Source organism: Cotesia typhae, unplaced genomic scaffold, assembly GCF_013202065.1.
Source record: "Cotesia typhae breed Kobodo isofemale line unplaced genomic scaffold, CoteBio_Ctyphae scaffold_13, whole genome shotgun sequence".
NCBI lineage: Eukaryota > Metazoa > Arthropoda > Insecta > Hymenoptera > Braconidae > Cotesia > Cotesia typhae.
The window spans coordinates 3,514,478-3,541,606 of NW_027423774.1; the positions used below are offsets into that span (position 1 = coordinate 3,514,478).

At 30.8% G+C, this 27,129-nt stretch overlaps 6 protein-coding genes across 11 annotated transcripts; 1 reads left to right on the forward strand and 5 right to left on the reverse strand.

The window, feature by feature from the left end:
* The first annotated feature begins 108 nt into the window (after nucleotides 1–108).
* Nucleotides 109–2,742, forward strand: LOC141534557 (uncharacterized). Its single transcript, XM_074253985.1, has 6 exons — nucleotides 109–179; nucleotides 251–537; nucleotides 1,274–1,842; nucleotides 2,039–2,302; nucleotides 2,413–2,533; nucleotides 2,618–2,742. The coding sequence occupies exons 1-5, from the start codon at nucleotides 109–111 to the stop codon at nucleotides 2,464–2,466; spliced, it is 1,245 nt and encodes a 414-aa protein (XP_074110086.1). The 3' UTR covers nucleotides 2,467–2,533; nucleotides 2,618–2,742.
* Nucleotides 2,743–2,771: 29 nt separating this feature from the next.
* LOC141534556 (odorant receptor 94a-like) lies at nucleotides 2,772–4,991 on the reverse strand. The gene is made up of 6 exons (XM_074253984.1): nucleotides 4,930–4,991; nucleotides 4,539–4,828; nucleotides 3,849–4,471; nucleotides 3,672–3,776; nucleotides 3,308–3,487; nucleotides 2,772–3,189 (listed from the first exon to the last, which is right to left on the reverse strand). The coding sequence occupies exons 1-6, from the start codon at nucleotides 4,989–4,991 to the stop codon at nucleotides 3,136–3,138; spliced, it is 1,314 nt and encodes a 437-aa protein (XP_074110085.1). The 3' UTR covers nucleotides 2,772–3,135.
* A 630-nt stretch (nucleotides 4,992–5,621) lies between these two features.
* LOC141535283 (uncharacterized) lies at nucleotides 5,622–15,759 on the reverse strand. Its single transcript, XM_074255143.1, has 11 exons — nucleotides 14,307–15,759; nucleotides 13,920–14,025; nucleotides 13,806–13,808; nucleotides 8,755–9,387; nucleotides 8,573–8,677; nucleotides 8,294–8,493; nucleotides 7,263–7,552; nucleotides 6,491–7,113; nucleotides 6,108–6,212; nucleotides 5,879–6,037; nucleotides 5,622–5,774 (listed from the first exon to the last, which is right to left on the reverse strand). Exons 1-11 carry the CDS (start codon nucleotides 14,903–14,905, stop codon nucleotides 5,712–5,714), a joined length of 2,886 nt encoding a protein of 961 aa, XP_074111244.1. The 5' UTR covers nucleotides 14,906–15,759; the 3' UTR covers nucleotides 5,622–5,711.
* Nucleotides 10,571–19,945, reverse strand: LOC141534553 (uncharacterized). Of its 6 annotated transcripts, XM_074253975.1 has the most exons (7): nucleotides 19,677–19,945; nucleotides 12,724–13,043; nucleotides 12,350–12,639; nucleotides 11,254–11,876; nucleotides 11,070–11,174; nucleotides 10,826–10,990; nucleotides 10,571–10,735 (listed from the first exon to the last, which is right to left on the reverse strand). In XM_074253975.1, the coding sequence occupies exons 2-7, from the start codon at nucleotides 12,783–12,785 to the stop codon at nucleotides 10,676–10,678; spliced, it is 1,305 nt and encodes a 434-aa protein (XP_074110076.1). In that variant the 5' UTR covers nucleotides 12,786–13,043; nucleotides 19,677–19,945; the 3' UTR covers nucleotides 10,571–10,675. The 6 variants fall into 6 exon arrangements, with proteins under 6 accessions (XP_074110076.1, XP_074110081.1, XP_074110080.1 ...); XM_074253980.1 differs by lacking the exon at nucleotides 12,724–13,043 and having other exon boundaries at nucleotides 12,350–12,526; nucleotides 19,687–19,945; XM_074253979.1 differs by lacking the exon at nucleotides 12,724–13,043 and having other exon boundaries at nucleotides 19,687–19,945.
* Nucleotides 19,946–21,034: 1,089 nt separating this feature from the next.
* LOC141534554 (uncharacterized) lies at nucleotides 21,035–24,012 on the reverse strand. Its single transcript, XM_074253982.1, is given in 7 exon segments — nucleotides 21,035–21,149; nucleotides 21,216–21,374; nucleotides 21,880–21,984; nucleotides 22,065–22,312; nucleotides 22,315–22,677; nucleotides 23,036–23,325; nucleotides 23,411–24,012. Coding segments are annotated over 7 exon segments (1,281 nt in total). The 5' UTR covers nucleotides 23,473–24,012; the 3' UTR covers nucleotides 21,035–21,095.
* Nucleotides 24,013–24,462: 450 nt separating this feature from the next.
* Nucleotides 24,463–26,507, reverse strand: LOC141535284 (uncharacterized). Its single transcript, XM_074255144.1, has 3 exons — nucleotides 26,360–26,507; nucleotides 25,287–25,909; nucleotides 24,463–24,522 (listed from the first exon to the last, which is right to left on the reverse strand). Exons 1-3 carry the CDS (start codon nucleotides 26,505–26,507, stop codon nucleotides 24,463–24,465), a joined length of 831 nt encoding a protein of 276 aa, XP_074111245.1.
* Between the last annotated feature and the right edge of the window lie 622 nt (nucleotides 26,508–27,129).

Sequence of the window (27,129 nt, forward strand, 5' to 3'; positions counted from 1 at the left end):
CTCCAACACTTGCAGTTGTGTTCTCAAATCAGAAAATAAAATTCAATCAATAGTGCCGTTTCTTTTATTCTGAAAATTTAACAAAGAATAAATCAAAAAAAAAAAAAAATGGGAGCGGACCGGAGAACTCCTATAGCGTCGTATCGTAAAATAGTCGATTGTACTCACAACATTTTTAGGTGTTTTATATCATTTTATACGCATTGATTTTTTTTATCTGTCACAAGTTTAATATTTTTTTTTTTTTTAGAATGTGCGGTGTTTGGAATTTTGAATCGAACAATAAAATAGAGAATGTGTGCAATTTTTTCGTCAAATCAATGAATTGGTTAATTTTGATATCAGTGCAACTGACGTCGGTGATAGAAATTTTTCAAAATTTGGCAAACATTGAAGCTGTTAGTGATGTAGTGGGGTTATTAGCGCCGCTAAGTGTTACAACGATAAAAATTGTCAAGTTGCATACATCTCAAAAAAGAATCTACGAGCTTATTGAATCTATTCACAAGCCAATTGAACTTTTGAAGTATTCATCTGGTGAATTTTAATTCATTTTCACTATTTTTAATTATAAAAAATATTTTTTCCAATAAACGCGTCTGTGCTAAGTTGTTCACGATAATTTTTGAATATTTTTTCAATTTTATATTTTTTAATTTTTAATTCGACACCGAAAAAAATTTAATTTTTTTTTATTAATTGATACAGTCCCCATCGCTATTGTATGTTCAACTATGAGTTATTTTCAATTGATTTTTACCGTTAATAAATTCAATGAAATTAAGTAATTGCGGGGATAAAAAAAAGTTTAACACTGGCATTATGCGCAACTTTCTAGTTTCTAGTGTCGAATATTCAATTTTTTATAATTATTTTTTCCTAAAAAATTTTGAAACCATACAAAAACTAATCGAACGTATATGATGAGGATATATTTTAGAAAATATCGAAATGAGCAAGTCTATACACGGAAAAAAAATTAATTCGAATCAAGGAAATAATTTTGAAGAACTTCATTTTTTTGATTTGAGAAAAAAATTTTTTAACCAAGAATTTTTCTTGATTTAAGTATAAATTTTACTTGATTCAAGAATTTTCCGGCGTATAGTCAGAATAATGATACGTATCCTCATTCCAACGATATTTTTCTTTTCGTGCAGTATCGATTTTACATAAATATATAGATTTGCCCGTTTGAAAATTGAAAAAATATATAAATTAGAACTTAAATTTTTTAATCTTGACAAATTATTAAAATAAAAATACATTACAGATCTTGGAATATTGACAACAATACGTACAGCAGTTTACCATCAGAATTTTGAATTAGCACTCTTCGTAAGTATGTTGAGTGTCGTATTTTCTTTGGTATTATTTATATCATTGAAAACATCGGCTGGTTTGGCGTTCTTTATCCAGTTTTGGGCAATATTAATAGGCTGTATATGGTTCGCGCTATTCGATCTCCTGGTACTAGGCTTGATAAGATGGATCAACGTTCAAATAGAAATTTTACAAAGCAATTACAGAAACTGTGAACCTGTCATTGCTGAGCGAGATAATTTTTTCATAAATGAGGACACTTACATACAAATTGAGAACTACGAATACTTTAAAGTAACCGAAGGACAGTACAAAATAAAGGTATTTGCTCCGTTTGAAGCCGAAGAGATAAATGTTGTCGAAGATTCATTTATTTTGAGACTAAAAACTTGTATCAAACACCACCAAGGAATTATCAACTGCATCGATAAATTCAATGATACATTCAGCCTGACATTGCGCTTTCAAATGTTTACCAGCAACGCAGTCATGTATTTTTATCTCTATCAAGCCAGTTGGGTATTTAACGTGATTTTATTTATAAATTCATCGGCACAAAAAAAAAATTAATTTGAATCAAAAAAATAATTTTGAAAAACTTATCGTTTCGATTTGAATGAAAAAATTGTTAAATTAACCAATTTTTTTTTTATACTTGATTCAAGTTAATTTTTTTTTGGGTGCAAATAAATTAAAATCAAATATATTTTTTCAGGCGATAAAACACAACAAAAGTATCATAAAATGTGTGATATTATTTTTTTCCGTGATTACCGAATTATTTTATTACTGTATTCTCGGGACTCTACTGACTTTACAAGGGGAAGTGCTTCGAGATAGTCAGTACAATGTACCGTGGCATAATTACCTCAACCGAGAAGTTGGTAATCTCTTGATAATCGCACTGATACAATCTGTAAAACCACTTGAGATAAGAGCTGGTTATTTTTCTGTTTTTTCGGTCAAAAAATTTTTGTCGGTAATTTTTATTATTTTTTTCATTAAATAGACTTGACAGTATTCCTTCATTAACAAATGAAATGACTTTAACTTTATTGAGCTATAAACTGATTGTTGATTGTCATCCAGGTGCTGCAGAAGGCATCTTCATTCTATGCGATCCTTAACACGGTGATGAATTGAATGCGTTTGATCTCAATTTCTGTTCATCTGGAAGATATTCGTCATTCAATTGATTAATTATGTACAGGTATTGATAATTATGAATGATAGATCATACCTTTTACTTCAAAAATTTTGAGGGTTCCCAGGTAAAGATCAGACTGTTTAACAGGTTAGGGATCTCGAAAGTGTCGCAACGATTTACGACCCAGTCTTCCATTTCTGCATCTCTTAATGTTGTGCCATTGACAAGGAAGAAACAAATTTTCTTCGGAAAATTGTCAGATCTTTGAAATTATACTCAGCATCTGGCATAGTGAGTAAAATCTAATTATAATGTTACCAATAAAAAGAATGATTAATGAAACTGCTATGAGAAATATATCATATTTTCAGAACTTAATTTGGGACAATATATTACCTCAGTGATACTGCGAGTACTTGTGTTAGAATAAAAAAAATAGTTTATTTATGAATTAACATAACAATTATTGATGTGCTTTGAGATGAGTGATGGTTATTGTATGATTATAATGATTATAATGATTATAATGATTAAAACAACGAAATCGTGAGCTAGTATTTGAACTATTTAAAAATTTGATTTTAAATTCAAAGATTCAAAATACTAAACAAATAGTCCATAACTTTGTAAGCTGGAGTTATTAAAATCATAGTTGTTGATTTTTATTATTCTGTAAACTGGTCTAGAAGAAGTAGGATCGAGTATGAGCTCTTTACAACCTACAGAAAAATAAATTTAGATAGTTTACGTGCGATTTGAGATCAAAATCTGTAGATTGTTTCAATTTTTTTAATTAATTAGTTAGGAAATTAATGATAAGGATGAAATAACACTAACCGATAGAAATGTAGGCATTGATAGGTTGAACAGACCAACTGCTTTAAATTCTAGTTGTTTCATAGCGGGAATCATCGAAAGAGTCACTAGGTTAGTTAGCTCATTTCGATCCCCGAGGTCGTGCTCTCGAGCAAATTCTTCCCAACCAGACATCCATTGATTGTAGGTAAGAGTGTCCGCCTTATTATTAAGACAACATACTTATAAAACAGTACTAGATTAATTTAGCGAATAATTGTTGAGAAATTTTTAATAATAATTATCGGCTGGTTAGAGTTATATACGAGCTACGTGACACAAAAGTGAGTGGTTCATAAACTTACCGATGATAATTATTATCTTTAAAGTATTGAAATTAACTTACGACAGAGGTGAATTGATTTCCGTACCAACACCAAAAAAACAATTCGGCAAAACTTAATACTAAATATGACAAAAATTTAGCAAGATCTGCTTGATTTCCTCCTTTCTAGATCAGTAAATTAAAAATATAACAAATTACAAAGCTTATTGATCGACGAGTATGTTAACAAACTCTTACTAAAATTAATTGGTAGCCATTAAGACAAATGATACAAGTACTGGTTCCAAACTGTACCAGTATCAAAAAACTTAAAGTCCCATTGAGGTCAAAGATCGTTTTGACAAGTCTTTGGTGGTTTTTAATGCAAATTTTGAACCTCCTTGAAAACGAATCGTCAAAGCCTCTTTCACCAAAATCAAAAAACAAATATTGTTTCACTTCCCAATCATTGTGGGTTATTTCGAGCTTATCGATTTGATCAAAAATTTTCATCGTGTCAGCTGGTTCTTTTATTATCACTGTGCATTTGTATAATTTAACGTTACAGTTTTTAAAATTTGATGTCAAAGCAATCAGTTGAAGAGCTGACCATCTTATAAATCCTATGGTAGTTATATCCATCGCAAGAACGACGGCCAAAAGGTAGACCAAGCAATAATATTGATAAACCATTATAAGCTCATAGTATGGTGATTTGGTAACATCAAATGGATAAACTGTTCGAAATGGTAAAGATCCTTTTTCGCGGGGAATCAAAAACAATATGCAAAAAGCAAATAATGTACATAGAACACAAAACCCATAGTGAGCTACAGACTCTTCAAAATGGCTTCTTTTTATATTAATAAGTATCCCGCGATCTGGTCATTGCGTAGATAAGATGTATTAGTTAAGATCGTTAATTAGTTTTTTGGTTTTTAAATTTACCAGAGCTCCGTATTAGTGTGTCTATCGGATCATAAATTTCGTGGATCAGCTTAATTATCTTTTTGTATGAATTCCAAAATTTACATGCTTTCATCACAGCCATAGAAGTTCCGATAAAAAAGCATCCATCGTTCCCAACTATTTCTAAGCTATCGTAATTTTCCTTCACATCAGCAGCCACAGCCATTAAAAATGTTATGAAAAATATGAAATTTAAAATTCTGGCAATAAAATTTAGCATTTTCCAACCTGCTTTGGCTGATGGCTCAAGCGGCCAAACACCACTATATCTATAATTATAAATTATTAGATTATTTATAATATGTATAAAATTAATCTAATGACGCAGAATGATTTTGTAAATTTTTAAAAACATTAGCAGTTCACTTGCCTTAGAATTGCTACGTTAATGTTCAAAAACTTCCGATGAATATCAATTGCAATATTTTCCATCACCGTAGAGAATTATATATAAGTTTAATGCTATTTAAATTACTAGGAAGCTTACTTATATTTGCAGCCAAGTTAACCCTCAGGGGCGGATAACTGGAATACATTGTATTTCCACTAAAAAAGTTTAACTCTTTTACATTGTTCTTAATATACCGCCCCAACCTCAGAAACGTGTAATTTGCCGATAATTTATTATGCAGAGAATAATTATAAAATACGTGGAAAGTACAGTTGGTGTAATAATATGTTTTATGCGTTGAAAAGAGGAAACAAAGAAACTTTCAATATTTAATGAGGGCTGAGACACTGTAAAATTAATTTATTGATCGTTTTTGTGATACTGAGAAACTTTGAGGGTGAGTAAAGTTCACTTTATTCCTCCTCTTTAATCTATCATCCGTAGTCATATGAAGTACTTGTATATATTCAGAGCACCGTTGAAAATTAGTAACTAAACAAAAGTGACTTGCTTCGAACAGTTTTCTAATAATTTAAGTTTATTTCACTTAAAATTTTTAACGTATACCTGTTCGAAATTTTTCTAAAAATATTTTCTTATAAATAAAAATAATTTTTTCTAGTCTCAATAAATAATTTTATTGAAAAAAGTGTTAATTGTATTTACTGCTATTAACATTATATATACAAAGTTGATTACTACTACGTTAATACAATAAGTATATAACTATTATACAGTATTAGGCAAAAAACCATAACCATTTAAGACTCTTCTTTATCTACAGAAGTCAGAAGCAAGAAAACAGAGTACGAAGTCTTGACAATCTAAATAACAGAGTTTATTATTATAAAACTGAGCATTGATAAAATCGTGAGCAGTTGTTCAATTTCTATCGTGTTTCAATTTTTAATTTTGATTATTAAATTACCGAAATAAAAGTCTGAAGCGTGAGAACAAATAGGCCACCGGCTCGAATTTCTAAAGGCTGCATCGTCTTTATCATTGCAGTGGTAACCAAATTTTTTATGCCGCTGTCATAGTGGTCTTCCCAGCCAGACATCCACTGACTTACTGTCAACCGATCAGCCTGAATAACAATTAGTTTTTATTAATTTTTCTTAGAACATTTTGTCGGAAAGTTTTATAATTCATCACACCTGAAATTTAAGTTCATTACTGAAGCTACACCAGTAAAATAATTGTACTAATCCAGTTACTAAGTATATGCTGGATCTTATCAACCTTCCAACGTCATATGTGAGCTATTTAATGAGATTCAAGCTTGAAAAAAATTGGTTATTATTTTAAAAATTTTCTAGTATGGCCTGAAATCTCCAATTTTGATATTTTGCTCTATTGGATCATATCAGGCCGTCTTAGAAAATTTTTTCATAAAATCATCACATCATATTTAGTCTGCTAAAAATTTAAAGTAATCGTATTTTAAGAAAATTAATATTTTCGCTGACTATATTAATGACTTCGAAAAGTTTTTTAATTTCATGTTAATCTTTTTTTCTGAATAGATAAAATCATTTACCATTACTACTAAATAACCGTTCAAACAAATGATGAATATGCTGCTGCCAAGTTGATTCATGAGATTAATACTTAAAGTATCATTGAGTAGCTCAACAATTTTTATGAGTCTGGTGTGATTTTTAATGCAAGTTTCGAACCGCCATTTGAATGAGTTCTCTATACTATCCATTTCTTTACCGTCAAACGTAATAAAATCGTTTATTTCTTTGTCCTGATTCTCCATGTTGAATAAGTTTAACTTAGTAATCTTATCATACACCTCTTTTGAGATCTCGAAGGACCCATTGCTGTGTATTTTACAGTTGCAGTTCCGATAATTCGCAGACAGTACTTTCATCTGGACTGTCGTCCATCTCAAAAGTCCAAGACCGAGAAACTCAACGCATACTACCGTCGTGATATTGATTGATGCGACGTATGCTTCTATGAAGTAGACTATTTGGTAAATTGGCGATGACGAGTGATCGAATGGAAACCATACTCTGGACGGTAGTTGTCCTGTATATAGTGGCACAACTGCAATCATACCTAACGCCAGATTCAAACCAACTATCCCAAAAAAATGAAAATCTATAGCTTCAAATAATTTGGCCTCTTTTATTATTGCCAATACTCCAGAATCTGAAAAAAGTCAATGAAAAAAATCGAGTTTTATTTTCTTTTTTTTTGGTTTAAGTCAATTTCTTTATCATTGAATTTTATTTAACTTTTCTAAACGTCACTTTCCCGTGATTTTACATGATTAAGCGTAGAGTAATCATAATACTTACCACTCGATTGACGTAGAAAATCAATAGGATTCAAAATGTTGTCAAATAACTCAAAAACTTTGTCTTGGAGCTTATGAAATTGAAACAATTTTATCACAACAATTACTGCTCCGATAAAGAAACACCCGTCATCTATAACAATTTCAATATCATAGTAATTGACTACTATGTCAGCCATCATACCAACACAGTAGATGAATTCCAAAATTAAGCTGAATATTGCGATAGTTAAACTGAGATTTTTTTTGTAACTCGCTGTCGAAGAATTGGAATCCAGAATCCCACAGAATCTTCAATTTGAAAACATTTTTTTTTTATTTTTCCACTCGATCACTCACAAATTTTTGCGGTACATTTAATAAGCAATGTGTTAGATTTTTAAAAATTAATTACCTGACAGTTGTAATAGACCAATTTATATATTTTCGATGTGAGCTCATTGGCGTCAGCAGCATGATTCACTTTAGTAAAAAAATTATCTATTGCGAAAAGTTATAAGTGAAAAAAATCACAATAACTCGCTGCGTGATAAAATCGACCAGAAAAGTTTTCTTTCTTTCTTATACAGTGACTGTAAGAAAAATGAAAGCTCTATTTTCTCATACCCGAGCTTATTTTCTCATCTCCATTGATCGAAAGAAATTATACTATAATTATTTTACAGAAAATAAGATCTAGTAATACATTACTAGTAATATATTTTATATAGTAATATCGTAAATATTTTTCGGTCTATTCTTTGTTCCGCAAACAATGGAAACGTGCATATATAATTATCTTATATTCGCACACTATGAATCAATATACCAACTTTCTACTATTCTTCTGTGACTTTTACTTATTTATTTTTTGCTGATCAGTTCAGAACGAAGAATACTTTCTTATAAATAAAAATATTTTTTTCTAAGTCTCAGTAAGTTAAGTCTCAGTTAGAAAAAATTATTCTGCGATAACTGTCGTCAGGAGGACCAAGGTAGAGTACGAGGCTTTGAGAATCTGCAAAAATGAATTTAATTATTAACTCAATTTAAAATTGTTTAAATGTTCTAAAAGTGAATACCGTCAAAAAGGTCGGCATTGATAAAACAAACAAGCCAACTGCTTTGAATTGCAGTGGCTTCAATGTCGGCATCATTGAGGTCGTCACAAGATTACTCAATCCATTATTGTCATCCCTTTTATTCGTGCATTCCCATCCCGACATCCATTGGTTCGACGTCAGAGTGTCTGCCTACAAAATGATTTTTCCAACCATTTCAATATTAAATTTTCAACAATTAATCTTTTGAATAATTCACTCATTTAAATACCATGTAAATAAATTGATTTCCATAAAAACATAGTATAAGTAATTCAGCAAAACACACGGATAAATAAATTCCAAATCGCATCAAATTAGTCCCGTTGTCCATGTTCTGAAATTAAAAGACCAGCGTTTTGATATTCAATATTGATTTCGAGCAATGAATTAATTTTTCAATGCATTTCTCACTAATATTATCATGAAACCGTTCAAACATATGATACATGTACTCGTTGCAAACTGAACCAACAGAATACCACTGAAAGTGTTGTTGAAATCGTTAACTATTTTTTTGATTCTCTGATGGTGCTTGATGCAAGTCTTGAATCTTCCAACGTAGTTATCATTGCCGTCTTCGATTTCTTGCTTCTCGAAGGCCACAAATTTCTGTATCTCAGTCTCTTGGTCTGCAATTTTAAAGACGTTGATTCTTTCAAAAGTTTTGCAAGCCTCGATCGAGGAAACTAGACCAGCGCGTTTCGTTATTTTGCTGTTACAGTTCTTGTAGTTATTGGTCAGTACAAGAACTTGGATCGTTAACCATCTCATAAGTCCAATCGTTGTAGAATCGAGTACCAGTATCACCGTAAGACAGTAGGCGAAGCAGTAAAATTGGTAGAAGATTGTAAGCTCGTAATTGGGAGAAACAGTCGTGTCAAAGGGGTAGACAGCTCGGATTGGTAAGACACCCCTTTCACGAGGGACTAAAAATATTATGGCAAATGTCATAATTATTCCTGACGTGTAAAAGCTGTAGAGTTGTATTGTTTCATAAAACAATTGTCTTTTTATGTTTATCACTATTCCGCGATCTGAAAATAACTCGAACAATGATTATTATCAAAACAATTGGATTGAGATGAGATTAAAAATGTCAGATTTTTTTTCACGAAAAAATTTTTGCCTCCAAAAATAATATAAATAATTAAAAAGTTACTTGAAGATTGTAGAAAAATATCGAGAGGTCCGTAGACTTTATCAGTAAGTTTTGTAATTTCTTTTTGCAGGATCGAAAATTTGCAGGCTTTAAACACAAACATGCAGGTTCCAAAAAAAAAGCAACCATCGTAACCAAATATCGTCAAATCAGAGACATTGGCCAGCGCGTCAGCCCCTACAGTTGTTAAATAAAAAATGTAAACTGTCAAGTTGAAATATTTGTAAATAATATTTAATATTTTCCAGCCAATTTTAGCCGACGGCAAGAGCGGCCAAATTCCACTGTATCTGAAACCATGTTTTTATTGTTATTAAATATGCAGCCCAAAATTTTGAATTCACACCGAAAATAATATTTAAATTTGTATGAACCTTAGTACAAAAAAATTTATTTTCAAAAATTTACGGTGAGTATCGATAGATACGTTTTCCATCGTCTTAAAAAGCCTTAGTATAATTTACGGTGCAGCTTTAGTTATTCTTTCAAGCTTAAAAATAAGAATAGACAAAAAGGATACTCGTGACTTTATACTTCAATTTATTATTACCTTAGACGTTTCTGAGAAAAAAAAATCGATTGCAAATAATTGCTTGCCAAATTACATGTTCCGTCGTGAGAAAAAAAAAATTCACTACTGAATATTCAATGAGGGATCATTTTCTATCAAGTATTGTTATACTATCAAAGAAAAGCTGAAAATAAATCCAGGGGTTCCGTGAATTTGCTTATAGACTCTAATTATTCTTATAGCTCCCGTAACAAGACACGCGATTTACTGGGGGGTTTTTTTTTTTTTAAATTATTACTTTTTATAAATTTATTCTTTAAGTTAGCTAATGTTCGACTCAATAAAGCTCAAATTATACGGAATAATTTTTGCGGTAAAAAAGCGTGACTTGAAATTTGTTTTAGTGCTGAACAATGGAAAAAATTTAAAACTTTGTCTTTGAGTAAGTCCGTAACTGTTCGTTGCTACTGTAAAACTTACTTATAAATTTTAGAAAAAACATTCACATTAACATTGCATAGAAAGTAGTCAGAATAATTTCTTAAAGCATGACAAGATTTTAGTAACAACTAGATTTATTTTATACATTCAAATATGTTAAGTAATAACAACAGTGAAGTATTTACTTCAAAAAACTATGCAAGAAAATTTCTAATTGCATTCTATTCATCAGCGACAACTGTCGTCAAAAGTACCAGTATAGAGTAGGAGCTTTTTAAGATCTGCAAGCACAAATTAAATAATTGACTCAGACTGAGATGAGGATGACAATAAGTGGAAAATAACTAATAACTTATTAAAAAAGTAGGTACCATTAAAAAAGTCGACATTGATAGAGCAAACATGCCTCCTGCTTTGAATTGCAGAGGTTTTAATGTCGGTATCATTGAGGTTGTTACAAGATTGCTCAATTGATTATTATTGTTTCTCTCATATTCCCATCCCGACATCCATTGATTGTGCGTCAGTGACTCCGCCTAAAGAAGGATTTCTCCAATTAATTTAATCCTAAATAATTCATTAATTATTTGTGTAATTAATGATTTATTTATTTACCATGAAAGTAAACTGATTTCCGTAAAAACAATATATAAGTAACTCAGCAAAAGACATGCATAAATAAACACCAAACCGCATTGAGTTAGCTACACTGTTCGTATTCTGAAAGTAAAAAAGTTATTTAACGATTATTTAAAAGTTTAAAAGTTATAAAAACGATTATTTAAAAATTGATCCTTACCAGTAATATCATGAAACCATTCAGACAAATGATTAATAAGCTGGTTGCAAACTGCGTCAACAGAAAAACGCTGAAAGTCGTATTGAAATCGTTTACTATTTTTCTAATTCTTTGATAGTTTTTGATGCAAGTTTTGAATCTTCCGTTGAAATCATCATTGCAGTCTTTGATCTCTTGCTCCTCAAAAGCTAAAAATTTGCATATTAAATTCTCTTGATCCTTAATTTTCAACAGGTTTATTTCCTCAAAAATTTTATAAGATTCATCTGGAGAGATTAAACCAGCGCGTTCCGTTAATTTACTGTCACAATTCTTGTAGTTGTTGGTCAATGCAAGGACTTGGATCGTCAGCCATCTCATAAGTCCAATCGTTGTAGAATCGACCGTTATCACCATCACCAGGATGTAGGCCACACAGTAAAATTGATAGAAAACTGTGATCTCGTAATTGGGCGAAACTGTTATATCAAAGGGATAGATAGCTCGAATTGGTAAGACACCCCTTTCACGAGGGACTAAAAATATTATGGCAAATGTCATAATTACTCCTGACGTGTAAAGGTTGTAGAGTTGTATTGTTTCATAAAACAATTGTCTTTTTATGTTTATCACTATTCCACGGTCTGAAAATTATTCAAACATAAGAATAGAAAAAAAATTAACTTTTTGGTAAATAATTAAAATTATTAAGTTAAATTTTATGCGAAAGCGTCTGTCTAGTGATATGTTGTTTGAATATCGAAAATGAAAATTCATTATGTATTTACAGATGTCCAATTGGTTTGAACATTTTTTCTGTAACAAATTGATAAAAAGTATAAATTAAATAAAAATATTTAATTTACTACTTTGTAACCAGACGTGATAAGTTTTTATTTACCGTAATTGAACGTTTGACTAGTTTGACTAGTTAGACCGCTTTCGCATAAATCTACACTTTAAAATGATAAATATATCAATTTAAATTGAGAACTTTTCACAATACTTCGATGATGGTATTTATCATAAAACTCTACCCTCGTAACCTAGATGGAATCTAACTAAGTACTGAAATCTACTGCTGTAAAGATTAAATTATGAATAATTGAAAGGTTACCTGAAGATTGAAAAAGTTCATCTATCGGTCTGTAGACTTCATCAGTGAGTTTTGTTATTTCTTTTTGCTGGACTGAAAATTTGTAAGCTTTATACACAACCATACTTGTCCCAAAAAAAAAGCAGCCATCGCAACCAAATATCGTCAAATCAGAGACATTGGCCAGCGCGTCAGCCCCTACAGTTGTTAAATAAAAAATGTAAACTGTCAAGTTGAAATATTTGTAAATAATATTTAATATTTTCCAGCCAATTTTAGCCGACGGCAAGAGCGGCCAAATTCCACTGTATCTGAAACCATGTTTTTATTGTTATTAAATATGCAGCCCAATATTTTGAATTCACACCGAAAATAATATTTAAATTCGTATGAACCTTAGTACAAAAAAATTTATTTTCAAAAATTTACGGTGAGTATCGATAGATACGTTTTTCATCGTCTTAAAAAGCCTTGGTATAATTTACGGTGCAGCTTTAGTTATTCTTTCAAGCTTAAAAATAAGAATAGACAAAAAGGATACTCGTGACTTTATACTTCAATTTATTATTATCTTAGACGTTTCTGAGAAAAAAAAATCGATTGCAAATAATTGCTTGCCAAATTACATGTTCCGTCGTGAGAAAAAAAAAATTCACTACTGAATATTCAATGAGGGATCATTTTCTATCAAGTGTTGTTAACTATCAAAGAAAAGCTGAAAATAAATCCAGGGGTTCCGTGAATTTGCTTATAGACTCTAATTATTCTTATAGCTCCCGTAACAAGACACGCGATTTACTGGGGGGTTTTTTTTTTTTTAAATTATTACTTTTTATAAATTTATTCTTTAAGTTAGCTAATGTTCGACTCAACAAAACTCAAATTATACGGAATAATTTTTTGCGGTAAAAAAGTGTGACTTGAAATTTGTTTTAGTGCTGAAAAATGGAAAAATTTTAAAACTTTGTCTTTGAGTAAGTCCGTAACTGTTCGTTGCTACTGTAAAAAGGCTATCGCTTTTGTAGATTAATTTTGTTTTTCAAAGTTTTAAGAAGTAGATAAGATACATGTTTCATTGTAAGGAACAGGTAAAATTTTATTGAATTGTTAATCAGAGAATTGGTCATGAAGGAATCTGCAACTAGTTGTAGTTATTTGAATTATTTAGAAAAGCCTGTAGAAAATATAAAAATGTGTAATTTTATTAAATGGGTTAATCTTCGAAACAGTAGTCAATTTTGAAGCTTTAAAAAAAATGAATTCAGATAAAGGACATTTTTAAAATTATCAAAATAACTTTCTAAAATATAGACAGGATTTCAGCAACAATTAGATTTATTTTATACTTTCAGGTGTTAACTAACAATAATTGTGGAGTCATTATTTAATGAGACTATAGAAGAAAATTTCTGACACTGTATTATCAATCCGAGGCAACTGTCGTCAGAAGTATCGATGTAAAATATGAGCTTTTTACAATCTGTAACAATAAAATCAATAATTATTAGTAATCAATTCGTTTGAATTTCATTGACGGAAAAAACTATTTTTCTTAAATCAAGTTTTTTTTTTTTTCTCCTAAGTTTAGTACCGTCAAAAACGTCGGCATCGACAATTCGAACAAGCCAAGTGCTTTGAATCCCAGCGGCTTCAATGTCGGTATCATCGATATTGTCACGAGATTGCTCAGCTTATGACTGTTTGCTTAAAAAGGAAAAAAATTGCTCCAATTATAATCTACGTAATTAATGAATAATTAAATAATTGGTTACTTAATTACCACGTCAGTAAACTGATTTCCGTAGTAACAATATACAAGTAACTGACCAAAACACATACTCAAGTAAATTAAGAATTTTACATAATTGGTTCCTTTCTCTATTTCCTGAAATTAAAAAAACTACTTCGCTTTATCGAAAACTTTACGGAAAAAAATTATGTGAAAAATACAGAAATACAGAAAAATAATTAATGTGGCCCGACTCGTGCTAAAATGATTGCCCTAAAATCTATTCTTACAATTAACATCATGAAGCCATTAAAACAAATGATCAATAAACTGGTAGCAAACTGCATCATCAGAAAATCGCTGAAAATCTCGTTAAAATCGTTCATTAGTTTCTTAATTCTCTGATGGTGTTTGATACAACTTTTATATCGTCCGACGTAGTCATCTTTGCAGTCCTCGACCTCTTGCTTATCGAAGGCCAAAAATTCTAGTATCTCAGTATCTTTGTATTCAATTTTCATGGGGTCAATTTCTTCAAGAGCTTTACAAGCTTTGCGCGGGGAAACTAGACCAGCGCGTTTTGATAACTTGCTGTTACAGTATTTGTAGTTGTTGGTCAGTGCAAGGGTTTGGATCGTCAACCATCTCATCATTCCAATTACAGAAGCGTCAATTGTTATCACTACCATCAGACAGTAGGCCACGCAGTAAAATTGGTAGAAGAATGTGAGTTCGTGATTCGGCGAAACTGATATATCGTAGGGGTACACAGCTCGCATTGGTAAGGTACCCTTTTCGATAGGAGTCAAAAATAATAAGGCTATTTTCAGGAATACGTTCGACGTCATACATGAATAATATTGTAATTGTTCCCAAAATAATACACTTTTTATGTTAACTAATATTTCGCGATCTAAAAATAATTTTAATTGTCAAATAAATATCACTGAATTTGTTTATAATTAAAATTTTGGTAGTAATTTAGAATAAAAAAATTATTTAAAATCGTAAAAATGGGAATGAATTTTTTAATAAGTGTACCTAGAAGTTTAAAAATACAGTTGAATAGCAAAATAAATAAAAAAGTCGAAAATAATTTTGAATTAGTTTAAAATATGAATATATATATATAACTAGCTGTTACCCGCCCGCTTTGCTGGGCGTTTACAGAATTGTATTTATAGATTTAAATTTGAAATTTGATTGGAATGTTATATTGACTTAGAGATTCCAAATTCCATCGGAGTAACATTTACCTTTTAACCACGTGATCCTTCTAGCTAATATGTATTGTAACTTTCCATGTGCAATTAATATAACATTCCCGTGGCTTTCTTGAAAAAATGAATAACAATTCATACAACGAAAAAAATTTTAAATGAGCATTGGAAATTTCAGTTAAAGTTATATTGTAGGTCTCATAAGTGAAGTTAAAATCTGCCTAGGTCAAAGTCCAGCGAATTTTGTTGTTAATTAAAATTTTCTCCGTAATAACAACAATTCATCGATTAATGATCAATAAAAATAAAATGTATGTTAATCTCTTAGTCCTTTGACTCAATAGTTACATATGAAGTAAAATTTTAGAAACCTTATAATGATGACTTTTTATCCGCTGCTAAAGAGACGATTGTTGTAAGAAAATATAATTATTAAGAAAGAAAAAAATTTTAATTGGTTGTCCTTGGAGGCCATCCCTGTGATTTTTGTTTCTCCTGAGATTCTATTAAATTTTATATCTATAGGAACAATGTGAATTTTTGACAAACATCACTCCCGCACTCCTATGTAGGGGAGGAATTTCGTACGATCCTATTTGAAATGATTTCTACATTATAAACAAAAAGTTCCAATAAAAGTTTGAGGCCATAAAAACTATTGTTTAAAAATAAGAGATTTTCATTGTTAACGCACGCGTAATCCCTTTTGAAGTCAGAATTCGAGAAAAGCTATTTCTAGCTGAATTTAACATCATATGTGAATTTATTTTGTTATTAATACGCTGAAAAATATGTAACCTTGAAATTATTAAAATATTTTTAACCGAGAACACCATTTTAAACAAATAAATTTTCTTGAGTCAATAGAAAAAATTATTGCCTCAAGGATAATTTCTGGGCAACAATTGATATCGCGACATGTTAAATGCGTAAGAATTATGAGGTAGATGTGTAGGAGGAGGTGGGTAGATCAAAAGTATTTTCAAATTCAAGGTTTGCAGGAGCTAAAGCTCGGATATTAAAAATCTTAATTGTTAACACCTACCCCCGCAATCCATATTATAAGTAGGCTATCATAAAATCCGCTCTTATAGCATTCCTACATCACATACAAAAGATTCTTACCACATTTAAAACCTGTAGAAGCTATAGCTTGGAAATTAAAAATCTTAATTGTTAACACCCACCCCTGCAATCCATTTTGAGAGTAGGTTGTTATAAAATTCGCTCTTACATCATTTTGAAATCACTTATAGAAGATTCCTACCAAATTTGAGAACGATGGGAGTTATAGCTTGAAAATTAAAAATTTTCATTGTTAATAGCCACCCCCGCAACCCTTTATGGGGGTGAGATATCGTGAAATTTGTTCATAGATAATTTCAACATCTCTTACAAAAGATTCCTACCAAATTTGGAGTCGATAGGATTAATAGTTTAAAAACGGGAATTTTTCATTCTTAACGCCCCCGCAAACCCCTTTGGGGGAGAAATTTCTTAAAATTCGTTCTTAGCTGACCTCTACATGAAAAAAGTAATATTCCTACGAAATTTCAAGTCTCTAGGTCTTTTAGTTCCAGAGATATCGTGATGAGTCAATCTACCTATAGAACAGCTCCTATATTTTTCATTGTTAACGCTCCCGCAAGTTCCTTTGGGGATGGAATTTCTGAAAATTTGTTCTTAGCTGACCTCTACATGGTAAAAGTAATATCCCTACTAAATTTGAAGTCGATGGGAGTTATAGCTTGAAAATTAAAAATTTTCATTGTTAACAGCCACCCCCGCAACCTCTTATGGGGGTGAGGTATCGTAAAATTCGTTCATAGATTATTTTTACATCTCTTACAAAAGATTCCTACCAAATTTAGAGTCGATAGGAGCTATAGCTTGAAAATTAAAAATTTTCATTGTTAAAAGCCACCCCCGCAACCCTCTGGGGTGGTGAGATATCGTAAAATTCATTCATAGATTATTTCTACATCTCCTACAGAAGATTCCTACCAAATTTGGTGTCGATAGGAGCTATAGTTTAAAAACGGGAATTTTTCATTGTTAACGCCCCCGCAACCCCCCTTGTGGGTGGAATTCCGTAAAATCCGTTCTTAGCTGACCTCTACTCGGCGAAAGGAATATTCCTACCAAATTTCAAGTTTCTAGGTCTGATGGTTCCCGAGATATCGTGATGAGTGACTATATAGATAGGAATCTCTTATATATATATATAGATAACAAAAAGTTAATTTTATTCAAGTTTCACCCCACACATTCTTTACGACAAAATAAATTTTTTGTTGATCAGCCTATTTTTTATTAAAAATTATTTTTACTTTTTAAATTAGTTTCCTATTAAACTAAATCCCTACCTGTAGACTGTAGAAGTACATCTACGGGTTTGTAAATTTCTTCAGCGAGTTCAATTATTTTATCTTGCATAACAGAAAATTTCCAGCATTTAAAAATAGAATTGCACACCCCAAAAAAGAAGCAACCGTCGTTTCCAAATATCGTTACATCGGAAGGCATGAGTCCAAACATCCCACTGTATCTATAAGAACATATTATTTTATATTAAACACAAAAATTTATATTTTAAACCCAAAAAGAAAAGAATATCTAGATTTATATCCACCTTATAACGGTAAAATATATTTTTAGAAATTTACGGTGAGTATCTCCAGATATATTTTCCATCACGCAAACGTAGAGGGTAAAATTTACACCCGAGCTTTGTTTGGACACCCCTCTAAGTTTAAAGTGAAAATATAAAAAAGAGATAGCTGTGACTTTATACTTTAACCTATTATTATCCTCGAGGTGTATGTAAATTTTATATCAGGATAATTTTTCTCTAACGCTGAGAAGTTTAAAAATAAAGAAAAAATGAGGTTGAGTAAATTTTCTTATAGACTTAAATTAGCTCTATAGCTTTGACTGCAATATGCGCGATTCGTTAGCTTTATTTTTTCTTTCTTTAGCTACTACTTTAAAACTCACTTTAATGTTGTCTTCCGTTCGATTCAAAGCTGTTAAGCTTTTCTCCGTTCTTAGTATTCAAAAGTTGTAACTTAAAATTTCTTTTCGAATTTTGTAATAAAGAAAGTTTAAATAGTCCCTTCACTCAACTGTCAAAAGTCGATCAGAAAACTTTTTCTGTTAATTTTAAATTGTTTTGACGACTAGAATTATTTATTAGAATTTAAATTACTTAAGTGCTTTTATACGTATTTGATTTCTTTGGCACGGAATGAGAAACCGTAAATATAAGCTTTGTGTTTCAAGTCCTAGATATTTTATAAATGATCCTTCAATAGTTGATAATTGTAACCGGGGGGTTTAGCCCAGGTCCAGTTAGCTACCCCTTTCCTCTTTAGAAAGGGCGCCACTGGGATTTTAGACACGGTGTCCCAAAAACCGGGGAAGCATGAGAGGGAAAAGACAGGGTCGTAAGAAGTCCGAGAAAGGCTGTAAATAAAACTGAGAAAAAATTATTTATAACAATTAAAGTGATTTATTCAATCAATCTACAAACTTAACAATTTCCTTATAACTAACTTAATTGTGAAAACCTCTCATCTACGTTGGCCCTTGCCAATTTATTCAAACCTCGTCACTCCTACGGAATACCTTAAAATCTAAATTTTCCCTCGTCAACCTGACGGAATACCAATTAACATTATTTATCTCGTCAACCTGACGGAATACCGATTAAAACCTATTCCCGACTGCGCCCCCGACTCGGGCGTCTACGCAGCGGTTTCCTAACTTAATCCGTTGTACCCCCGACTCGGGCGTCTATACAACGTTTCTAAATACTCACTAAATTCCATACAGAAATCGTCCACTGGACGCTAACTTAATACCCACTTTATCCGAATTACTAATTCTCTAAATTCCTGAAATTTTACGCTTAACATTTCTTTAATACAAAATACCAAATTCACTAATTTAATTCATTACCAAAATTTCTCAACTAAATTCATTAACAGTTTTCTCAAAAAATTAATTCACTAAATTTACTAAATTAATTGAATTTAGCCCAACGGCCTAGAATTAATTTTACAAAATTACAAATTTCAAATTCTACAAATTTAACAAGCCTCATTAAATATTCAAACTACATATATTCCAAGTGACCTTGACTATCTAAATTTCACAAATGCTTCTGCTATTTCAACTTAATCAATTAATTTTAACTAATTAATTTCCCATAACTAAAAGGCTTGTAACAAACTAATTAATTGACATTTATGAATAATTTATTTATAAAAGAATCTACTAAATTAAAAGTGACATCGGAGACAATAGCGATCATTAATTGACAAAATTTTATTACAGTTAATTCGGCCTCTCAATTTTCAAATTCAAGCTTGGCCTGAAATAATTGTAATAATAATACCTGACTTAACTTTTACAACTCTCCAAACGTTGAGTGAAGTCCTGGTGGAAACTGGCGAAATCAGCGGCTGGCTGGTCTCTCTCTCTCGTCTTCAATGAACTATCTGACTCCAAGTAAAGGGTTCACAATCCCGGATCGTCCATTGACTTCCTTCTTGATGGTCCCAGATCTTGATGACAGAATTTACTACACAGCACTACACTGACTCACTGTTTTGCCAAAAGCCTGGCTCAAAAGGTGTTACTTGTTCCAAGGCCTGGCTCAAAAAGCCTCGATGTTTCTTTTGTCGGCTCTTTTATAACCCTTGACTCCGAGTTCTCGAACTTTCCTATTGTCAACCCCGCTTCGTTTTTGGGGACAGCAGTGGGGACTTTCGATTTGCACGCCCGGTGACAAGTCTGAACTACTTGTCAAAAATCGAACGGTAAGGGAAAACCCTCATTTATCGTGGCGTCAATAAAGTGGTCGATAACGACCATGGGAAGTTCAGTTTTCCCTGTCACATAATGAATAAAATGATATAATTTACCCTGATAGCCAGCGCTTTCTCAGTAAGTGTTGACTCCCAGCAGTTACGGTTAAGTTATACATCAAGTTGGCGGTAATTCTTCACTCAACAACAGTTGTAAGCAAATTGACAGAAATCTACGGCCGCAACTTGAATACAAGTTAACAATCAAACTTGTAGTTAAATTTCCTTTCAACTTTACTACAATTTGAAGGAAATACTTGTACAGCAAGTTTTGACGTCTATTTGCAGAGTAAGTTATAGGTAACTAATAGGTAATCGCTCGCTTTGCCAACTCTTTCCGTCAAATTTGCTTCAAATTGCGGACGTAGATTGACAGTAAGTTATAGGTACGGTGGCTATCAGGGTTACTTTTCTTTTTTTTCAGATCATTTACCAGAAGAAGGAAAACAGAATTTCGAGAAATAAATTTAACTTTAGAGTCAGTCGCATCAATCATCTACTATGAAGGTATTTTTTTATTTTAATTAATTTATCAATAAAAAATATTAACGTTTGACATAATTTTCCAAGTGCAAAAAAATAATTTAGAAAATTCCAATCGACTAGAAGGAAAAAGAAAGTTATTTTGAAAAAACCATTTTTTTTTAATTTTTTTGGTTTTTTAATTTTTATTTTGGAAGTGATTGCAATAATAATTTACCCTATGAGGCCATAAAAATATTATTTTTGAGATTTTTCAAAACTCATCAAGTCGAATTTCTAAATTTTAAAATATACATTCACATAAACATTGCTTAGAAAGTAGTCAGAATAATTTCTTAAGGCATGACAAGATTTTAATAACAACTACATGCTTTTGTTTTAGTAGTAACAAAATCTATATTTTCTACAGTGCTTATAAAGAGTAAAAAAGGTTTTTTGGTTCCGTATTAGCATGAAATTTGCAGCTAACCAGAAACCGTTGTCATCAAAACAAAAACAGAGTACGAGCTTTTGAGGATCTAAAATGAAAAAAAATTATCTGATTAATGAATCTTTTATTCATTCAAAAATTGAATATTACATACTGATATGAAAGTTTCCATCTTAAGTGCAAATAAACCGCCAGCTCGCATTTCTAATGGCTGCATCGTTTTTATCATTGCAGTTGTAACTAAATTATTGATGCCTCCGTGGTAGTTGTTCTCCCAGCCAGACATCCATTGACTTGTTGTCAAATTGTCCGCCTGAAATAATCAATGAAATTAAAAAAATTTTTGTAAAAATTTCTAGAAAATTTTATTACTATTTTAGATAATTAACACAAAAAATTTTTTCCGAGGAATAATCTAATAGAAAAATTCTTGCTATAAGAAATTGTTTTTGGTTCGAGTAAAAACTTGATAGAATAATTTTTGTGCTTGATTCAAGATGTTTTAATTTTTTCAAATAATGTTCCGCACGGAAAAAGTGATTCTAAATTTGTATCCCCGTGAAAAACTATTCTCATCAAACCTGATATGGCCTGATATGGAAATTGGCCATATCAGACTTGATATCTTATATATTATGCAAAATTAAAATCATTTTTTTTTGTGTGGGTTCTTAATTTTTTTCTTGAATCAAGTTAATTTTTTTTATCATTGTATGAGACGATAATTTTTGAAGATATTACTTAATCGACGGTTCAGTTCGATGGGTTAAAAATTTTTATCACACGGTACTGTATTTCATACGAATAAAATCAATCACCTGATATTTGAGTTCATTTCCGAGTGCACACCAGTAGAGTAATTGAAAAAAACCCCCTGATAAATATATAATTGCTCGCATCAACATTGGTTTATTATCTGAAAACTGATGGTCGAAATTCCAATGAAATGTCCGACTAAAATATTCTTCTGTAACAGAAGAAAAAATTATCTTTGAATACTTACCGAAACAACTAGATAACCATTGAGACACATAATAAACAAACTACCCCCAAGTTGGGCGAATAGACAGGTACTGAAAGTGTCATTGAGCTCGTTCAAGATTCTAATGAGTCTCCAATGATGTCTAATGCAAGTTTGGAACCTCCAGGTGAACTCATTTCTTATTTTACCAATTTCGTTTTCTTCAAAGGCTGTAAAGGTGCTTATTGCTTTCTGCTCGTTGTCAATTTTTAATACATTGAACATTCGTGATTGTACATACAATCGTAATTGTACATTGCAGGTTTCTGCAAGTTGGTCGTGCAATTTTGATAATTCGACGACAAAACTTTGAACTGGACGGTCATCCAACGCAAAAATTCAAGGCTGATGAATTCAAGGGCTGATAAACTGACGAGATTAAAGGTTGTCGCGTAGGATTGGATGAAGTACGCGATCTCAAAAAAAGGAGAGATTGTTGTGTCAAATGGGAATATTGCTCTGCAAGGTAGATCTCCAGCTATCGCTGATAAAGTTATTAAGACAGTTCCTAGGAGTCCTGCGCAGCTGATGGTTAAGTAGAAGTCTATTTTTTCGAAAATTGTGTATTCCTTTACGACAATCAATACTCCTAAATCTGACCAAAGACGAAATTATTTTATTTATCAACGTTTAGAGAAAGAAGAAGAGTTTTATTTCGTATCTAGAACGGTTAAAGTTAGTATTTTGTACATCATTATTTGTAATTCAATTATTAAAAATCTATATGCATAAATAAAAAAATTTTTTTTATATTAGATACATAGAATTTCTTTAAATCAACGAATTTCGGTAAAAAAAAACTGACAATTTTAAACACTAGGTGAAATGTAGTAAACAATTTTTTTTATTTTTATAAGAATGACAAATTAAAAATTATCAAGTTTTATTATTAAACTTAACACATTTTTTTTTCTTGGTATTAAAAATCAGAGACTCTAATGATAATTACTTACCGCATGATTGAGTCAATATGTCAATAGGATCTCGAATGTCATCTATAAGTTTTAGTATTTTTTTACGCAAACTATGCGATATCTGTATCTTAAAGTATATCAAAATCCATCTGGCAATAATGGCTCCGTCATACGCAATAATCATCAAATCGGTGTAATTGACTACTGCGTCAGCAACAATTGTCAAACCATAGATAACAGTCATGCTGTGACTAAAAATTATTATAGAATTAATCAGTATTTTTCGAAATATTGTCACCGACGGATCTGAATCAAAAACACCGCAGTATCTAGAACAATTAATTGAATAATTAATATTCGTTACTTTTACAAAGTTCTTATAGTAAACATAGCCGAGATGTTTTCTAAGTTTACCTGAGGATCGAAATACTTCTATTTAATAGACGTCTTCGCGATTTGACCGAAAAATTTTTCATGGCTGCTCTTGACAGGCTTCAGAATTTTTTTTTTTTTTTTTTTTTTTTTTTTTTTATAGAATTTTATCTTTTAGAGAACAGCATTGATGAACTTACAATTCCGATCAGTTAATAAAAAAGGTTGTGTCTACAATTTCTTAATTTTAACTCATACGTTTATTTAGTTATTATTATTTGCAAAAACATACAAACAGGAGGGTGAATAAAAGTTAATACAAAGTATCACTATAAAAAAATGCTTTGTTGAAAGTGTTTAGTTTTACACCTTTTACACTTTTTATTCCCTTCTATATAACATATAATTTTTTTATTCATTTATTATGCATAAGGCGGATATTGTTTTAAATAATATTTCTCTCTTTTTATGAGTTTTATTGAGAGAAATAGAAACCCACCGTGAATTATTTAAAAGCGAATGGTAGACTTTTTGAATAAAAATAAATAGCCTTCGCTGTCACAGCGCCGATTGTAAGTTAGGGGGGGGGTGTAACGTTTTTTTACTCAACTTCGTTTCATTGTACAAACACCTTCCTCAGTGTAAATATCGTTTTCTTCTGTGTTAACTAAAATTGTGGCTGAGAATACTTTATTGCTTTACAAAACTATTCAACGTAGATAAAATTATTTTTATTATAAATTCATGAAGTGGATTTTTTTCTATTTAATAAGCTTTAGTAATTGTTAATAAATTATTTAATAAGTATTTAGTGAGAGTTGACAAATAATTATTAACAGTCAAGAAATATGATCCTTCAATTTCAAGTATAGGTGCAACTATAATTAAGTTAATTTTTTTTTTATAATTATTTGTTATTAATCAGACAAAAATTGTGATCTGCAACTAAAACATTTATTTATGCTAAACTGGACTTTAAACTTTTTGAATCTAGACTATGTCTTTATGGACAGAAAGATCAATTAAATCATCCAATAATTTTTTATATTTTATCCCACAACTTTTTTTAAATTAAAAAAAATCAGAAAAGACATTTATTCTTCTTCAGTAGCTGTGGTCATAAGTACTAAAACAGAATACGAGCTTTTGACAACCTGCAAAACAGAATAATGTTACATATAAATAAAATCAGAAGCTTGAAAAATTAAAGCTATTACTGAAAGAAATGTCGGCATGGACAAAGAAAACATTCCAAAAGCTTCTATTTCCAAGCGTTTGATCGATTGATTCATCGGAATCGTCAATAGGTTGCTGATTTTGTAACAATTTTTTTTGTTGAATGCATCTTCCCAACCAGACATCCATTGGCTGTGCGTTATAGTGTCCGCCTTTTTAAAAAAAGTCGTTTATCAGTTGATAATAAGCAAATTTATTTTATGAAATTTTATAGAACATATTATTTACGGTATAATTAAAAGCGTCGCCGTAAAAACACCAAAATAATAGTTCAGCAAAGCATATTGCTAAAAATACTGTATACTTAATTAAATTCCCGTGATTGCCTGTATTCTGAAATATATTTTAAAACAACGGTAATTTCGACGCTGCTGAATAATTAATTTGATTAAAAAAAAAAGAAGCACTTGAACCAAGAAAACTACTTTAAATATTTTGATCGTCATGATTTGAGCAGAAAAATTATTTAAATAAAAAATTATTTGTAGATTGAGTAAATTGTAATTTTTTTTTAAATTTTTCTGCTGGATTCAAAATTATCAAACTCTTCAAAGTAATTTTTTTTGTCTTAGCCAGTTCAAAAATTTTTTTGTACCATTTAAAATGATTTTCATGGATTAAAATTTTTCTGCTCAAATCAAAATAAATTTTCCATCGATATATTTATCTCTGTAACACTTACTGAAATCCATTGGAATCCGCTCACGCATATAATCAACGTACTGATTCCAAACTGTACCAATATAAATGGACTGAGAGTAGCGTTAAGATTAAGCATGAGCTTTAAAAGTCTCTGATGATGTTTAACACAGGTTTTGAATCGCCAAGTGAACCCATCATCACTATCTTCAGCCTCGCTCTTATGAAATGGCAAAAATGTCCGTATTTCCAAATCATCATCAGTTATCTTCCATGACTGAAATTCATTAATCATTTTCAATGTTTCTGCAGCCGAAATTAGAGTCGCGCGTTTTGCTATTTCAGTATTGCAATTTCTGTAATTCGCCGTTAATGCTTTCATTTGGACGGTCACCCATCTAACGAAGGCTATTGTCATTATGTCCAGCGCCACTATTATTAAGAGACAGTAGATTACACAGTAAGATTGATAAAACAGCGCCATTTCATTGTACGGCGTTATGGTGGAATTAAACGGGTATACTCCTCTAATCGGGAGCTCCCCTTTTTCTCGAGGTGTCAATACGATTATGGTGAACGAAAGTGATAAGCATCCACCCAAAAATGCGCAGAAATGGATGAATTCGAAAAATATACTGTGTTTGATGTTTGCTACCATTCCTCGGTCTGTTAATCAAAAAAAATTTTTAATGGGGCCATGATTGATGTATTTTATACACTTACAAAGCCAAAAAAATTTATATTTAACTTTTTTTCTTTTAATTTGACATAAATTTGGTAAAATAATTTTTTTTTTTCATTAAACACCAAAGATTTGCAAAAAAAAAAAGTTTCAAAGTATTTTTCGAAAATTTTTAAACACTAAAAATTTTTTCAATTATTAATCTTTATTTTAAAAGAATTTGAAAAATCTTCTTAGTCGGTTATCGATATTAAATTTTGAATTCAAATCTTTTAATATAATATTTTTAAATATTCTTCAAGTTTTTCAGAGTTGCTTTGTTTTTTTCAAAAATATTTAATGTCAGCTCTAAGTAGGTTAAAATTAAAAAAAAAAAAATTGAATTTCTGAAAATTCCAAGTGCGTATAACTCCTTCATAATAATTTATACTAACCTGAAGTCCTTATTAATGTATCGATTGGACCATAAACATCATCAATGAGCGTCGAAAGTTGTTCATACATCATTCGGTACTTGTATCCTTTAAACATAATCATGATTGTGCCTAAAACGTAGCATCCGTCGTTACCATAGACATTCATATCTGTATAGTTATAGTACAAGTCAAAAGCCAGAGTTATCAAGTAAAGAATGAGGAGCACAAAATTAAAAATGATGTAGGAGCCGTTAATAATTTTTATTACTGCAGATCTTGATGAAGAGCACGGCCAAACTGCACAATATCTGTAAATGAATATAATTTTAAAAACTAGTGACCACAAATAATCTGAAATCTTACTTAGTTGTATTTAAAATTATTCAAGGTCTAAAGGAAAGAGTCGAAACACTTTCATTGAGAAGTAAAAATTAAATGATACTTTACCTCAACATTGGAATAGTCATATTTATAACCCCCCGATGAATTTCAACGTTTGCACCCATCATTTCTCAGTAAATGAAATTTAATATCAACTTAAGTTAAGTTAAGTTTATTTTTTTTTGCAATAAATTAAAGTCAGGTGAGCGGGAAAAAGTGAATACAATGTATTACTATAAATAGATGCTTTGTTAAAAATTGTTTAGTTTTACACCTTTTATACTTTTTATTCCCCTTTGTATAACATATAATTTTTTCATTCATCTATTATGCATAAGACGGATATCGTTTTTGAAAATATTTCGCTATCACGGCGCCGATTGTAAGTTGAGGGGTGTAACGTTTTT

What these genes read in the sequence shown, in the direction of transcription:
- LOC141534557 (XM_074253985.1), top strand. Translation starts at nt 109, where the DNA reads ATGGGAGCGGACCGGAGAACTCCTATAGCGTCGTATCGTAAAATAGTC. An exon ending in TGTACTCACAACATTTTTAG is followed by an intron (nt 180 to 250) that starts GTGTTTTATATC and finishes TTTTTTTTTTAG; the next exon opens with AATGTGCGGTGTTTGGAATT. An exon ending in CGGTCAAAAAATTTTTGTCG is followed by an intron (nt 2,303 to 2,412) that starts GTAATTTTTATT and finishes ATTGTCATCCAG; the next exon opens with GTGCTGCAGAAGGCATCTTC.
- LOC141534556 (XM_074253984.1), bottom strand. Translation starts at nt 4,991, where the DNA reads ATGGAAAATATTGCAATTGATATTCATCGGAAGTTTTTGAACATTAAC. An exon ending in CACACTAATACGGAGCTCTG is followed by an intron (nt 4,472 to 4,538) that starts GTAAATTTAAAA and finishes CGCAATGACCAG; the next exon opens with ATCGCGGGATACTTATTAAT. An exon ending in CAATGCCTACATTTCTATCG is followed by an intron (nt 3,190 to 3,307) that starts GTTAGTGTTATT and finishes ATTTTTCTGTAG; the next exon opens with GTTGTAAAGAGCTCATACTC.
- LOC141534553 (XM_074253975.1), bottom strand. Translation starts at nt 12,785, where the DNA reads ATGAAAAACGTATCTATCGATACTCACCGTAAATTTTTGAAAATAAAT. An exon ending in GAAATCAGTTTACTTTCATG is followed by an intron (nt 10,991 to 11,069) that starts GTAAATAAATAA and finishes ATCCTTCTTTAG; the next exon opens with GCGGAGTCACTGACGCACAA. An exon ending in CAATGTCGACTTTTTTAATG is followed by an intron (nt 10,736 to 10,825) that starts GTACCTACTTTT and finishes TTGTGCTTGCAG; the next exon opens with ATCTTAAAAAGCTCCTACTC.
- LOC141535283 (XM_074255143.1), bottom strand. Translation starts at nt 14,905, where the DNA reads ATGACGTCGAACGTATTCCTGAAAATAGCCTTATTATTTTTGACTCCT. An exon ending in ATCATTTTAGCACGAGTCGG is followed by an intron (nt 14,026 to 14,306) that starts GCCACATTAATT and finishes TTAAGCAAACAG; the next exon opens with TCATAAGCTGAGCAATCTCG. An exon ending in GAAATCAATTTATTTACATG is followed by an intron (nt 8,494 to 8,572) that starts GTATTTAAATGA and finishes ATCATTTTGTAG; the next exon opens with GCAGACACTCTGACGTCGAA.
- LOC141535284 (XM_074255144.1), bottom strand. Translation starts at nt 26,507, where the DNA reads ATGAATGTCTATGGTAACGACGGATGCTACGTTTTAGGCACAATCATG. An exon ending in TACATTAATAAGGACTTCAG is followed by an intron (nt 25,910 to 26,359) that starts GTTAGTATAAAT and finishes TTTGATTAACAG; the next exon opens with ACCGAGGAATGGTAGCAAAC. An exon ending in GCGGATTCCAATGGATTTCA is followed by an intron (nt 24,523 to 25,286) that starts GTAAGTGTTACA and finishes TCTGTTTTGCAG; the next exon opens with GTTGTCAAAAGCTCGTATTC.